Raw genomic sequence first — 14,320 nt, 5'->3', positions numbered from 1 at the left:
TTAGATATGCAGTATTTACAAAGTATCTAGTTCATCCAATTTATCTTGGACTACCACCAAACTGATAATGATGCCTATGTGGCTAGATTATTTTTAATTTGATTATTAGTATTGACATCAGATTCTCAATTCGTGTCACTTCACAATTCATAATTCACGACTATCATTCTTCCAATTACAAATTATTCAAAACAATCCACACTCGCACACAGTTCACTGAAACATTGCATAGAAGTGAACAAGAAATAATTAGACATATCCTATATTACTATCTTACAAACTGTAGGGAATAATCACACTATCATCAATCAGTCATCCAATAGGCTCAACTGTATTAATCTTCACTGCATTATTAATAAAATAATTATATTGATTGTTGTAGTGGATATGTGTTTAGTAGACATGCTTTTCATATCTCACACTAGTCATGTTCATGAAAATATGTTCAACATAATTGTTCCTACAAGTGTCACTTTCGTATGACATTGATTGATTTCGCGATTGACTCCGTGACTTGTCAACATGAAACTCCTCACGAAGGGAGAGTTTAATTTCCATCAATCTGGTGAGATGATTCGATTAATCAAAGTCTTAACAACACAATCGATGGCTTACATCCATATCGAACAGAGACAGTTCAAACAGTTCAACTATGGCATGATGAAATTCGATTATTCGTGTAAGTCAGCCAGTGAGTCAAACTGACTAATCAACATCTTCTGAGTGATAAGATGAGATTTTTACAAAACAAACAAGAAAACGAAACGGCACAGATTTCGCATACTAACAATAAAACACCAGTGATCTTCCTCATCAAAATCGGAACATTGTTCTATATTGAATCTCGTTTCAACGTATGCTCGATTAGTAAACCCAAACCTGATCACATTACCAAAATCAAAACTGAACAGAAATGCAACTATTCAATTATATTTAAACACACGAAGATGAACAGTGAATATTTATCTAAGTAATCACAGCATTCTTGCTCATCTCCATTCAAATCTTTACCAACACATCCATTCTCAATCTAATTTCAGTCTATTTCAATTCACGTTTCACAACACCACCCATAAGCGATTGTTCAGCGTTTTCATCATATACATATGGCCCATCAACAGGCTCATAACTGTCTTGTTGATTTTCATCAAATCCTATGTTATCGTAATATTGAGGTTGTTGAAAATGTGGGAATTGTTCAGGTTGCATATTTATCCCTCCCATTTGCATGTAATGCTGAATGGGTGGATATCCATATTGTTGTAGTAGTTGTTGTTGTTGACCTTGTTGTGAAGGATGGAAAGCTTGTACTAGTTTTGACTGTTGTTGACGTTTCATCATTTGTGATTGACCAATGGGTTGTCCATATTCACTCTGTCCTCCGTATGAATTGGAATATTGGGAGTATGCGCTCATTGGTTGTTGTGAATTGTGGTTAATTTTCCCTCCCATTTGTCTCTTCATCATCATATTGGATGAGTAGTATTGTTGTTGTTGTGGTTGCTGTTGTTGCTGTGTCTGTTGTTGTTGCGGTTGCTGTTGTTGCGATTGTTGTTGCATCGGTTGCTGTTGGCCATATGAGTACTGACCTTGCATCGATGCTGCTTTTGATTGTAGGCTTCGCTTTACCGTCGATACGTTACCACTTTCGTTCTTGCATTGCAGATTATTAATCTGTTCACTCAATATCACCATGTCTTCTTCAAGCTTAGCTCCCAATTGTTCAATTTTCTTTAACTCCTGTTCCAAGTGATTAGCACCTGATCGCGAACGTGATGGACTTATATAACTGCTCACCAGAACGCACAGGACTGAGAATATCAGCATGTGTAATATGAAACAGTTGATTGCCCTCATCGTTCAGTCTGAACACCTGTCAAACAGAACACAACATATGAAACACTTAGCATGAAGTCTCTATTTAACACTATGTAACTAACTAGTTTTATACAAAACGCTCATTTGGAGCACAAAGCAATGAATATTGAATAAACATTGACTGTAGAGTTATACACAATTGAAAAGTAGTGGGGACTCTTACACATCTAAATTCGAAACATCACATTCGTGGCAGTCAACTCTCACGAAACCATCCTGTATCATAGGACCTAACACAGACCACGACATGTTTTACATCAACCAGTCTATAAACAAGTTCGCATTTCCAATATAATTAGTCTGTAATACATCACGGCATTTAATCAGTGTCCCGATTCAACAAGTCACGGGTTCCTAACACTACACTCCAGAATCCATCATGAAGTCAAATTCTAACGTGCTGACAACTATAATTCACCAAGTTGTTTTGTGCAAAGATTTGTTCAGTCTGAATATGACTCTAGTCACAAAACAATCATACGAATGTCAAACAAAATATTTTGATGAATAACTGGTATTGGGAATAATTGTATTGTGGAAGTAGTGACACTGTCTTCATAATCATTACCTCTTCAAATATTAATAAATATCCTTGATTTCTTCAAATTGCATATGAGTAGGAAGTAATCAGTTTTGTGGTTATGTGATGATGCAGAATAAATTTTACTATTTCACATTGTGTATAACACCAACTAAATTATTAATTGTGGCTTAAGTGTACTCTTGTACTCTTGTGTCACGTACAAATGTCACTGATTACTGACAATGTGATACACGGTTTTCGAGTTATGGATTGTTTACAAATTAGATCGATTTGTGTAACACAAATAGAAGTTTTGAGAAAATCAGCCTTACTCAAACTTCTGAAAGTATCAAGAAATGTATGCTCTACTCTACTGTGTAGCACATTCCATTGTTGGTGTAAATCAATGGAATGGACAGTTTGTCATGTTGGAATAGAAAATCATACACAGTAGATGACAATTGAGTACTTTGTGAATTCAGTATGCCAAAACCCAGGAATGTATCGAAAGTTTCACTTGTTGCACAGTGAAGTTACAACAGACATTTGCTTGTGGGTAACTAATGATTTTCATCAACAGATGATGTCTTGAATGAAGAAGCTTAGCGAGTACCACAATTGAGTAAGTCAACAGTAATAAGGATGAACAAGAACAACGTTATACTCACCTGTTCCTTTGGTAACAAATCTTTTCGAACGTTTCAAATATTATCGCATATTTATATTCCTCTCACCCGTTGCCGTAACAACAACTAATTGTCATCTAGTCATTACTCTATATCACAATGTTGTAAACAAATTAGTAGAAATGACTGAAATTTCAAGTACAATACACCTGACAAGTTTGATAGTTACCAATACATCATCTACATATATCTGTGTGTGTGTGTGTGTGTTATTTGTGACACCTTTTTGATAAAATTGAATCGAATCAATTACCACCATATATTCGGTCATAAATGTAACCAGTTTTGAATGAGGGTCCTGCATATTTTGTTTCATGTTACTTGTTAAGTGTCAAACAATTGGGAGAATAAACTGAAAAGTAAATTGTTATGAAGCTGATTTACGGTGAACGTGTATCAAATAGTTTCACTGTGTGTGTTTGTCAAGCTATTGGTTTATTGTATTTTGACATGATACTGATTTGTGACGTCCCATTTCACAGGTCATCTATACTTTGTTTTGCCCAACCAATTAGCGTGAATGAATTAAAGACCTATCAATCAGGTTAACAGTTATCCACAAGCCAGTTGGTAATAAGACTGGTTTAAAAAGAGAAGAAGCTTTTATTTACGCTTGGTCCATGAGGTTAAACAGATGAAGCAGAACATTGTGAAATAGTTAAACCGACCTTAAGCTAACCTCTAGTTATATTTTATTGCCAGACCACATGAATAGGGGGTTGACACAAGTTTAGAAGACGATGTAGAGCAGCTGAATATGAAAGGGTGACCCCAGAGTTCTTTGATAGTCATGCTTCAGAACTGTTCAGCGTCAATGCCTAAATTAACGGTAACGAGTTAAGTGGTTGAATCTATTGACTACTTTGTTGTCTTGATGGTCTCATCGACTCTATAGGGTCGACATCTAACAAAATTTCGGCACTGATCCCAATAGGCCATTTGGCTAATTCCAACTCGCACCGGTTTTGATATAGGTTAGATGTTCGTCTGACAGTTAAAGGGTGAGCGTACTGAACAGTAGTCCGTTCTGTAATACTCTATGTTCATTAAAAAAACTCCATATTACAATAGGAGACAAGAGTATGTTGCACATTTACGATCATAGGTGACTTGTAAACGTTGCTAACGGTTCGTTGAACAACCGAGTGAGTGATTTTATGTTTATGTATACGGTACTAGGCAGAGGAGACAAAGTTGTTGAAAGGGGTTGAAAATCTTCAAATCAAGTGGTTATGACATCAACTAAGTAGCGCTAATCATCACTTATCTCAAAGGATGATGTTTACTGGTGTAGGAGTTAGTTGAAAGAACGTTGGACTCAGCAAAACTGAAACACGAAACCAGTCATTGACTGATGGTTTGCGCCATGTTTATAGGTACGGAGTGCCTGTTTATGGTCGGTACGTTAACGTTGGTCTGTGGTTATATACTACCCTGATACACAAACAAGTTTGTAAATGCTTTAATTAACTAAGCCTTTAGTTTAACTTACAAGGCTAACAGACTGTTATTTTAGCCCATATTAATTCGCTTATACTTTCATACAAATATTCTTGTTTATAAAAGTAAGTTCGTATTCCGGTGCTTGTGTATCAGCTTGCTATCTCATTCTCTGATCTGTTTAAATATTAGTTGATTGAAACGTTTGATGACTCATTTTCTTCTAAAAGCATATTCGCTTGCGAAATACTAAAAAAGGATTCATTTACTGTTCTGCATGCTGCTCGTATGATTTGAACTGAACACTATAAATAAACTGTCCCGTAAAACAATTTGTCTCAATATTTGATCATCATGAACCATTAGTGTACTAACTCATTAACGATAATTTAGTTGAAGAGAATATGAAGTTAGATATAAGTACGTGACCTTCTCATAGCAGTCAAAAACATTGGGCGAAAAAACTTATGATCGATTCCAAAGGCACAGGTTCATTCGCTCTTCATCTTACTCCAAATCTTTAGTTCCCCTGTCTCTTCACAGATACCTGTCTTTCACTAACAAATCTTCAATGATATATTTTCCCTATTATTATTACTGCATTATTTCGATTTGTGTATTAATCACATTTCTAATTTCATATTGACATGGTAATGAGATAGAGCAACCTGGAAAAATTCATTTTTGTAAAAGACTCTATGCCAACAATAGATAACAGAGTTGGTGTACTTGATATCATGATTTATAGTTTGGAAAAGTGTGACAGTATGAACATGGCTATCGATTACTAAATCAATCGTTCTAATAACATATACACAACAATAATTACTGGCTATTATTGTGAATTAATCAACTCACAACAGTATTCATCATCCATTAGATTAAAAACACGGTGCGTAATTATTCCAATCTGTTGACCAATGTTCAGTTTGTAGTAAATGTTTCATGACGTTTCATTGTGTCGTTATTTCACTCCCATCCTGTAACTTCAGTAATAACGTATTTTCGAGAGTGTTGTAATTTCCGACTTCTCCTCTACTGGTTTTGTGTCGTTGTTCACAACTGTCGTTGAATATCCATTGATAGTTAGTAGGCATTTGGTCACACTTCTCACTTGTCCAGTTGATATCTCACAATATGTTTGTCATAATATGTCATATCTTTCACTTGATTTCAATGAAGATGAGATACATCTAGAACTGAGTTGTGCATGAATCGAGAGTTCGTCACATCTCTCTCACTGTTCCTTCACTATGCGCACAAATACGATTGAGTGTGAAATCTAACAACACTCATTCATTGGAATTATTGACATATCAATGTGTTTGTATGAAGTGCAATATCCTCATGTGTTATTCATCTACATATGTTCGACCAACACATTTATTTGTGAAACATGAAATGATAAAATCTAGAACTGGAATTCAGTCAGTATCAATCGGTGAGAGACTTTCGTCGATTGTAGGTTCCTGAGACAATGTATGTTCTAACAATTCATATTGAACTAGTGAACAATCTTCGTAAATGCTTTTCTCTACACATCGAATTAAGCTCATGTTAAGCTGTCATCAGAGATGGGAATATCAAACCAAATCTGACGAGATTCTCCATTTCATCTATTCATATTTCATTTTCTCATGTATATCAACCTAGAAATATCAGTCGTTTGCATCCGACTCGATTGCGAATGATCTCCTAAATACAGATTACTCATCGAGCCATTGTACTCAATCGATGCATTCTGAGTGAGTAAGACGTTGACAAAATACAGAATGTGGAGTTGCTTTTGTGTAACGATGTGTTCTTCTCATGCATAATGCATGATGTCATTCCAAAATTAGTATGACTAAGAATTGTGTAGTGAATGTGATTGTTTGAAAATGTGATTATCTCACAGACACGTTATCTGGTTTGTTGGATCGACCTCTGATGAATGAACATGTGTGTTGTTTCTGATAGATCGGGATAAAATGACAAAATGGAATTTTGTTTAACTGACTCATTATGATTGTTGTTCGATATTATGACCGTTTTGTTAATTCAATATGATGATTATTCAGTGTATTATTTGTTAATGTTTTGCAGTGTGATATTTTATTCGGTGTAATATTACTTGATTTGAGTGTGATTTTTATTCAATGAACGATGATCTTGTATAAAATTGACATGAACTGATGTTCTTAGTTCGGATCGTGGGGATTGTGGTGGTTCGTCGATTTCAGGCGACGTGGCCATATCAGTTCACTAATGCTTGATCAAGAAATCCTTCAACGCTTTACCACAGATTGTTAGGACAACTGAGTAATTTGTGGCGTCCTCATACGTGGGCTGATAATTCGATATGTGAAATGGGTTGATGAAGTTGTTAGTCATCATCACCTGAACTCGATTTGTGTGGCGTACGCTTGTACACTGTCTTATTTGAATTGTGGCACAAGCTTTTAACTCAAATGTACTATTTTGTTGCTGAATTGACATGCACACGATTATGGTGGTTGGTAAGTGAGTGAGTGAGTGAGTGAGTGAGTGAGTGAGTGGAGGCCATCGATGCTATATCTCGAAATCAGTAACGGTACTAATTATCCATTTTACTTAGGACTAACTATCGTGAGCATTTCTAGATGAAGCGACATTTAATGGATGTACCATCTGAGATATACATTTGCAGCATACATAATGATTCGGATATCTGTGACATTATTCATTTGTAAATGTGTTTACAACAAAACACTGAAACTACGCACATCATTTTGATGTGAGTGTCACGACGACTATCTACTTCGATACAGAGATCTAATAGTTAACTGTGACAGTTATCCTGAAATCGAACAAGTGAGTGCTTTCATACACTGATTTTCCTAATATACATTAAAAGATAGCAGTTCGAACGGAAAATTTGTCGTCAGTCAGAACATTTGTAACAACGATAAAATTCCAGTCTATTGGAAACATTCAGTCCAAATCAAATCAAGTGTTCGCTATCTGGTGATTTATTTTGCTCAGTAGTCAAATAATTGTCAAACTGTTACTCGAAATGACACAAATACTTTTCAAAATTATACGGGCTATCATTGTGCAAATGGAACTTGACCAGCATCCAATCTATTTGTCAGTTGATTCGAGATTGATATTAACCTATTTGTGAACAGATGCTGGTGTAGTATTTCGAGGAGTTGATTGTTGATTGGGTATACAATATGAATGGTGTTCGTTGACGTGGATGGATATACACATATAAATATGAGTGAGTTTGAAAGGTGTAAACTTATCAATACACTGTTAAAATAAGAATAGTGAACTGAGGTAGGTGAGATGAGATTTTTATCATGACAGTGTTTGAAGATAGATGTTTAGTTGAATTAAACGTTGATTGTCTATCGAGTAAATGAGTTTATTTTATCACGAAGTATTTTGATGAATCACTTTAATTCAGTCAACATAATGGAACTCGTACTTCAACAGAAATATCATATTTGAAATTTGTTTGAGTTTAGTAAACGACTGGAAGAGAGTGTCGATGAGTATAGTGTACTGATCTAGGCTCTTGAATTCTGTCAATTACTTCCCACTCTTATTGTTTCTGTATTATTTAACGGGTTTCGTTATACGAGGACAGAACAAGAGGAGTGATACTGATGACTTCCAATGAGACAATGAACAGGTTGGATGTTTTGAATCCCACCTATGTATTCACCACGTGTAGTGACCACGTTCTACTTAGAGTAATTGATGATATGCCAATCGAAACACGTAACTTTCGAAATGTAGAATTCTGATTGAAAATTGGTATGAAATGAAGTGGTTGTGTGTAAACTCGATTATCCTGGTAGACCAGTGAGGTAGAAAGTAGAATATTGTTTGAGTTGAATTGAAAGTATAGACTGAACTGATGAGAATTGAAGCATGTGAGAGATTAGATCCTTATCATTGCATAATAGTTGTCGATGATGTTGACTTGATGGATTTGCATAAAGTCACTATTAGTCGCCTCTACTTGCTCCAATTAGGGATGAGGTGACGTTTTCCTACTTGAAACAGAGTTTCCAATAAACTAATTATAGTTGACGTCGAGTAATTTCATCGACATTCTCCACTAAACCAATTCATCGACGTCACATCTTCTTATATGTGCAGTGTATAGTGTCGTATAAGTTGATAAACACTGAAGCTGTTGCAGTATGATTTGATTGATTATCTGTTCGCTTTCCCTAATTTAACTTGTTTCTACGGATAAGCACAAATAGGTAATTGTGTGGCTTGTCGAATAATAGTCTCAGAATGTTATATGAGTAAGAGTGAGTGAGAACATGTGGTGATGTGTGACACTCAACTTCAACATCATTTGTTGTCATCACTGTTTGAATAAACATAAATTGATTCTTCTCGATCTTACTTTCAGATCGTTTGTTATGATGACAAAACAGATCTTCATATCGTTTGGTGTGTTGTTCATTCTGGTGGTTTACTGTGATATGGTTGAGAATGCAGTAATCAAAAGAATGTTCATGCCTAACGAAATGCCTGTAAACATGCCAAGAATGTCCAACAATGAAGGCATGAATGACTATGAACTACAGAATATCGGCTCAACATTACAGTCTCTTTTGCAAAACTACATCCAGTGCAAGATGGGTGGACGACAAGAACCTTATGCATATTCGGAATATAATCAATTTAGAAATTCAAGACTACCATACTATGAACCGGTCACTGATTATCCAATTTATCCGATGGACTACCAGAACACATATCAACCGTATGATTTACCTGAATCGATCGGCTCAACTGACAGTCCATCAATGTATTATCCACAACAGTGATGTATTTTGTGTGTTATGTTAGACGAAATATTTCGTCAGTGATATTTTGATGAACTCATTTAGTTGATATTTCACATCAAGTACATGTTATGGGTAATCACTTGTTATTTTACTGTTTGTGGGATGAAGTTGGATGAAATAGGTCAATACAAATGATTGATTGATACATACCGGTGTATTTTTCGAATTAACATGATGAGTGGTTAGTGTGTTAGGAAACGGCATGCAAGGGAAAGGAATGCGATGTTAGTGAGTGTTGTGGAGTCACTGGTGTTAGACGATCACTGATAAGGTGGAAATGACGGACAATTGTTTCGTCTTGATATGGAATGATTGTTGATCGAACCAGCTGTACAGAGCTTCCTCGATATAGTGATTATCTAACTAGTGTGAATTCGTTGAACGGAACTTGGAAACAACCTGTTTGAGACGATAGTTTTATAGAAAATTGGATCAAGTTCATTGACATAGATAATAATAAATCACGCTGACACCAATTTATACTGTAACTACTTGTCTAGATAAACGCGAAATAATCGAAGATAGATTTCCAGTTGTTTTATCTCGACTTGCAATATGGTCCTAATACAGTCATATTTATTTACGTTCACTTGTGGATTGATCTCAAATAAGTGATTATGATCATCGACTATTCACCATTTTCCTCACAGTTTCTATTCAGTGTACAGAGGTGGCCACTTCATATCTGTACATAAATGAAGTTTTATCAAACTCATACCTAAACGGTCACACAATATGGAAATATGTGTTTTGGTAAACATTTCGATAGTTGTAGTTATCTGGTTAGAGTTGATGCTATGAGGCCGATACTTCTCGACAATATTCCATGAGATGAAATGTAGTTGTAGTAAAAATGCTGATGTATGTGTGAATATGTGAATATCACGAGCACCAACTTTTACAACGAAGATGGTGTGATTATCATTGACGAGTGTGAAACCCGTGTGTTCTGATATCCTTTCTACAGCAAAGTTTTCTCTGACTCAATAAACAAGCTGATCACTATTCATGTGTATTATTTTGATGTTGGTCTAATGATATCGTATTGCGAAATAAATGCAACTGATCCAGTTGACCCTGTTTACAGTATACAAGTGAGAATCTTATATGTTATTTTTTTGTTTGCTCGTTTGCTTCGTTCCACAGTATGTGTTTCTGTTGTTAAAGACGACTTAACTGTGGTTTAGGACCTTTTGAAGCTGTTTTCCTTCAATTTTGTCTATCTCTCTATATCTATATCTATCTATCTAGCTAGCTAGCTATGCATCCATCTCACCACATATATATTGATTGCATGTTTATTGAGCATATTGGTTTGTTGTTTTGTCATTACACTGGCTCAAAGCGTTTATTTGATCCTTAAATTGCTGGTAAAACATTTTTCCATATTCAAGTAGAGCCGACTATGTACATACCAGGTACTCCGTGATTGTCATCATCAATATTATTGTCCAGTGTTAGTACAGGTAATCAATTGGTCTACACTGTGATCGGGACTTGCATGTATTTAAATGAAGGTGTGAAATATAATAAGGATGTTGGATTGGTGGACATTGTTCTTGTGTTCTTCCTCTTCGTGTGGTGCTTGTGATTATTTGACTAAGCATCAAACATAGAGTATGAGTCTTCGAAATCCTTGACTGATGTGTATTGATTGCTTGAGGTCATTCTTGCCCATTGGTCGGTAGTAGGTGTTAACGATTTTCACGCATACATGTTAAATCATGGACACGATGGAATGGAACAAAACCACTTAATGCTGTGTCGAGTTTTTTATGCAACATAGATCTTGACTTGTAGATAGTGATAAATTGAGCTGCGTAACGTGTTTCACTCATAGCTAATTCATGTCTTCTTTTCAAAATAAGACTATTTGAGTCACCTCCGAATTGTACGCTAATATAGACCAGTTTTGAGGATGCCTTAATCCTAGTGAGTCTCGTCGTATTGAATTCATCGTTACAATGTTTCTCATCAGATGCAAATAACCTGAATTTACTTTAGCATTATTATTATTATGACAAAAAGTTTCAAATACTTTAATCGATGAGGGTTAGTTTGAAACAACATTGTAAACATGATGAGGAAACAACACATTCTAAATAAAATAGTGAGTATGGATGAATATTTATGTATTGGAGATGCAATCCGAAAATGAACGGTATGAAGTTGTCAATAATGATGAACGGATGATGAATCAGAACCACTTGTCAACAAATGATTGATGTAGTCGCACAAGCTTATTGGCATTGAATAAAAGTTAATGTGAAGAGTGTTTGTCCGAGGGAAAAGTTTTTCATAATAAAAGGATAATTTAATTGACCAATGTTAAGTAATGTAACTATCTTACTTTAACAATGAGACGTTTACTACACATTCCGTATACAAAGATCAGGTTGAAAACATTTGATATTGGTCGCCTCTATAATACGGAATAGAAGTGATGTTCGCTGCATGCTAGTCATTGTAAACGGCTTTGCAACATTCATGTTGTGTGCACTATTCATTATGTGTCTAGGGATAGCACATGTGAACATTATACTTCTTTCGAAACACAGCATTCGATGAGTATGCTCAGAAAACCTTGTAAATACCTTTGATTCAGTCCTTCCTATGTACATCATTATACAAGTACATGTCAATTAATGGATGGATATTTGAAGGTAACATCAGAAGTGTAATAATTCACTTTTGACTGGTTTATGGAAGATCTAGTGTTACACAATGAGAATAGATGGTTTTGAGATCAACATCATTTTAACTCTTCTTTAATTATGTTATCAATTCTACTTGAAATCTCCTCACTTTTGACAATAAGATGGATGAATTTCTCTTGTGAACAGTTGGTTGTTTGAAACCGTTCTGCTATAACGCTTGGTTTTCCACGTTTACACGAATGGGACGTTAATTTACCTTAAACAAATATCTACACTAGATTCCCTCTCAGTGTCTATTGTACATGAATTCAACAAAACTCAGATCACGAACACGTGATTAACCTGACTAGAACGTAAATATCTTTCCACACCAAAAACCGACAACAATCCAACAGGAACCAATAATCAGTCAGTAATAAGAATAATAATAATAAGGATGGAAGAATATATAACTCATCTAACGCATGTCAGACTATTGACAAGTTCGACTAAGAAAATAACCATTCATTATCATTCTCTTCCACATATACTTCATAATAAATTTCTTCGACTATTCACGTTTTATACGTCATTCTTCAATGTGTATTGATTTCTTCTCTTCTATTTTTTCAGTTGAACCCTTAACTAAGTATAACACTTCATCAGATGTGAATTCATGAAAATTTTCTAATTTCTAATCAAATCATACAGTTTGATGAACATAATTATGTGTTAGTTATTCACTGTTTGTTAGCCCTTTTTTAGCGAGTTTGTTTTCTACGGGATGGTGTCGCTAACCCCATACCCAACCCTCCTCGTTTATCTGGGCTTGGGACCGGCATTATTCCGGGGGGCGCCAGGTGAATAGAACTAGAAAGGAAGGTCCACGACAGAATGGATTGGAGAATGAGTAATAAGTCACTGATTATTGAGAATCTATGTGATGTTGTTCGAGAATGGTATGATTTTCGTTCAACCCTTAATTACTCGAAACCAGAAAATGTATTTTTTAGAGTTATCGTTCTTGACTTATTTTATTAGTAAGTTGATGTGATTACCCAATATGCAGCACTACTGCTATGACTGTGATATAACTTTATAACTTTATATAGTCGAAGTATGCTTGTAAAGAGTGAAACCAACTATTTGAATATATGGGGGACCAGCCATGTACACAGTTTTCTCACTGATTGATACATTTAAAGCAAGATGTATACGCAGTCAACTATGATCGTTATTGCTTACTGTATTATTTTAATCCATATTTCCATGTCCCATAGTCAGAGATGTTGACATGCAACTATTACAGATGTGATTTACTCCGTCTAGAGTTGATTACTAATTGATCATTCATCAGTAACCAAAATCTGATGAGTTTGAAATAGCTCAGTAGGAGTGTTATGTATTTTGAATCTGTATCTACATTTTTTAATCAATATTATTACTATCCACATCGGATTTGTCTTTCTAGTTGGTAAGATCATTTCTGAAAATTGCATACTTTTGTGATTAACAAATAAATGAATTATTATCAGAAGGAGTTTCGTGGATATTATAGTAATTTTAATAGTTGAGATCACGAGTCAATTAAAGCTAGACCACCTTGAAAAACCTGGAAGCACTTGACGGCTGTTTTGTCCTATTATGGAGTTCTAGTGTGAAGCAGTGACAAGTGGAGTTCAACCGGGTAACTCACTGAACACAATGGTGAACATTGACGCTCAATTTCGTGGATTGGTTGAAGTTAGACATTAACACTGTTGGATGCCGACTCACTGGTTTAGTGGTCAAGCGCTCATTTGTCCTGGGTTCGAATCTCGCAAGGCTGGATTATGGAGGAGACTCACCATGAGATGAATCGGCTGTCCAGTGCTTTTAGGTTTTCTATGGTTGTCTAGCTTCAATTGACTCATGATCTCAACTATTGAAATAAATGAATTGGTTGTATCAGTTAGTCTGTTAAATACAGTATAGAATCTGACCCATATGAGCATCGGTTTATTTTAATATACCATATTAACACAGTGGGATAAAATTGTTAAGTAAAATACCTGAGGAATAAAAGTATTAACAGTAATAGTGGTCATGGAAAAGGTTCCTAGTATCCTGTAGCAATACCTATATATATATATATATATATATATATATATATATATATATATATCCCTTGATAGTCTAAAATGAAGCGTTCTCATTATAATCATTCTATTCACACTGATCTATAACCTGAGTTATCGATCACTCTAAAATCGTAACATCAAGTTCGTTTAAATGAATAAATATTATTGTTAGTAAGTATTAACTCCGCCTGTAGCT

General features: G+C 35.1%; 2 protein-coding genes across 2 annotated transcripts; one reads left to right on the top strand and one right to left on the bottom strand.

Moving 5' to 3' along the window:
• Positions 1-914: 914 nt before the first annotated feature.
• On the bottom strand, positions 915-3,095 carry MS3_00008372 (uncharacterized protein). Its single transcript, XM_012936396.3, has 2 exons — positions 3,070-3,095; positions 915-1,873 (listed from the first exon to the last, which is right to left on the bottom strand). The coding sequence occupies exon 2, from the start codon at positions 1,855-1,857 to the stop codon at positions 1,042-1,044; it is 816 nt and encodes a 271-aa protein (XP_012791850.3). The 5' UTR covers positions 1,858-1,873; positions 3,070-3,095; the 3' UTR covers positions 915-1,041.
• Positions 3,096-7,507: 4,412 nt separating this feature from the next.
• On the top strand, positions 7,508-9,367 carry MS3_00000568 (uncharacterized protein). The gene is made up of 3 exons (XM_051208285.1): positions 7,508-7,635; positions 7,677-7,830; positions 8,927-9,367. Exon 3 carries the CDS (start codon positions 8,937-8,939, stop codon positions 9,345-9,347), a length of 411 nt encoding a protein of 136 aa, XP_051065326.1. The 5' UTR covers positions 7,508-7,635; positions 7,677-7,830; positions 8,927-8,936; the 3' UTR covers positions 9,348-9,367.
• The last annotated feature ends 4,953 nt before the right edge of the window (positions 9,368-14,320 follow it).

This window comes from Schistosoma haematobium, chromosome 6 (genome assembly GCF_000699445.3).
Source record: "Schistosoma haematobium chromosome 6, whole genome shotgun sequence".
Lineage (NCBI taxonomy): Eukaryota > Metazoa > Platyhelminthes > Trematoda > Strigeidida > Schistosomatidae > Schistosoma > Schistosoma haematobium.
This window is presented reverse-complemented; position numbering and strand designations above follow the sequence as displayed.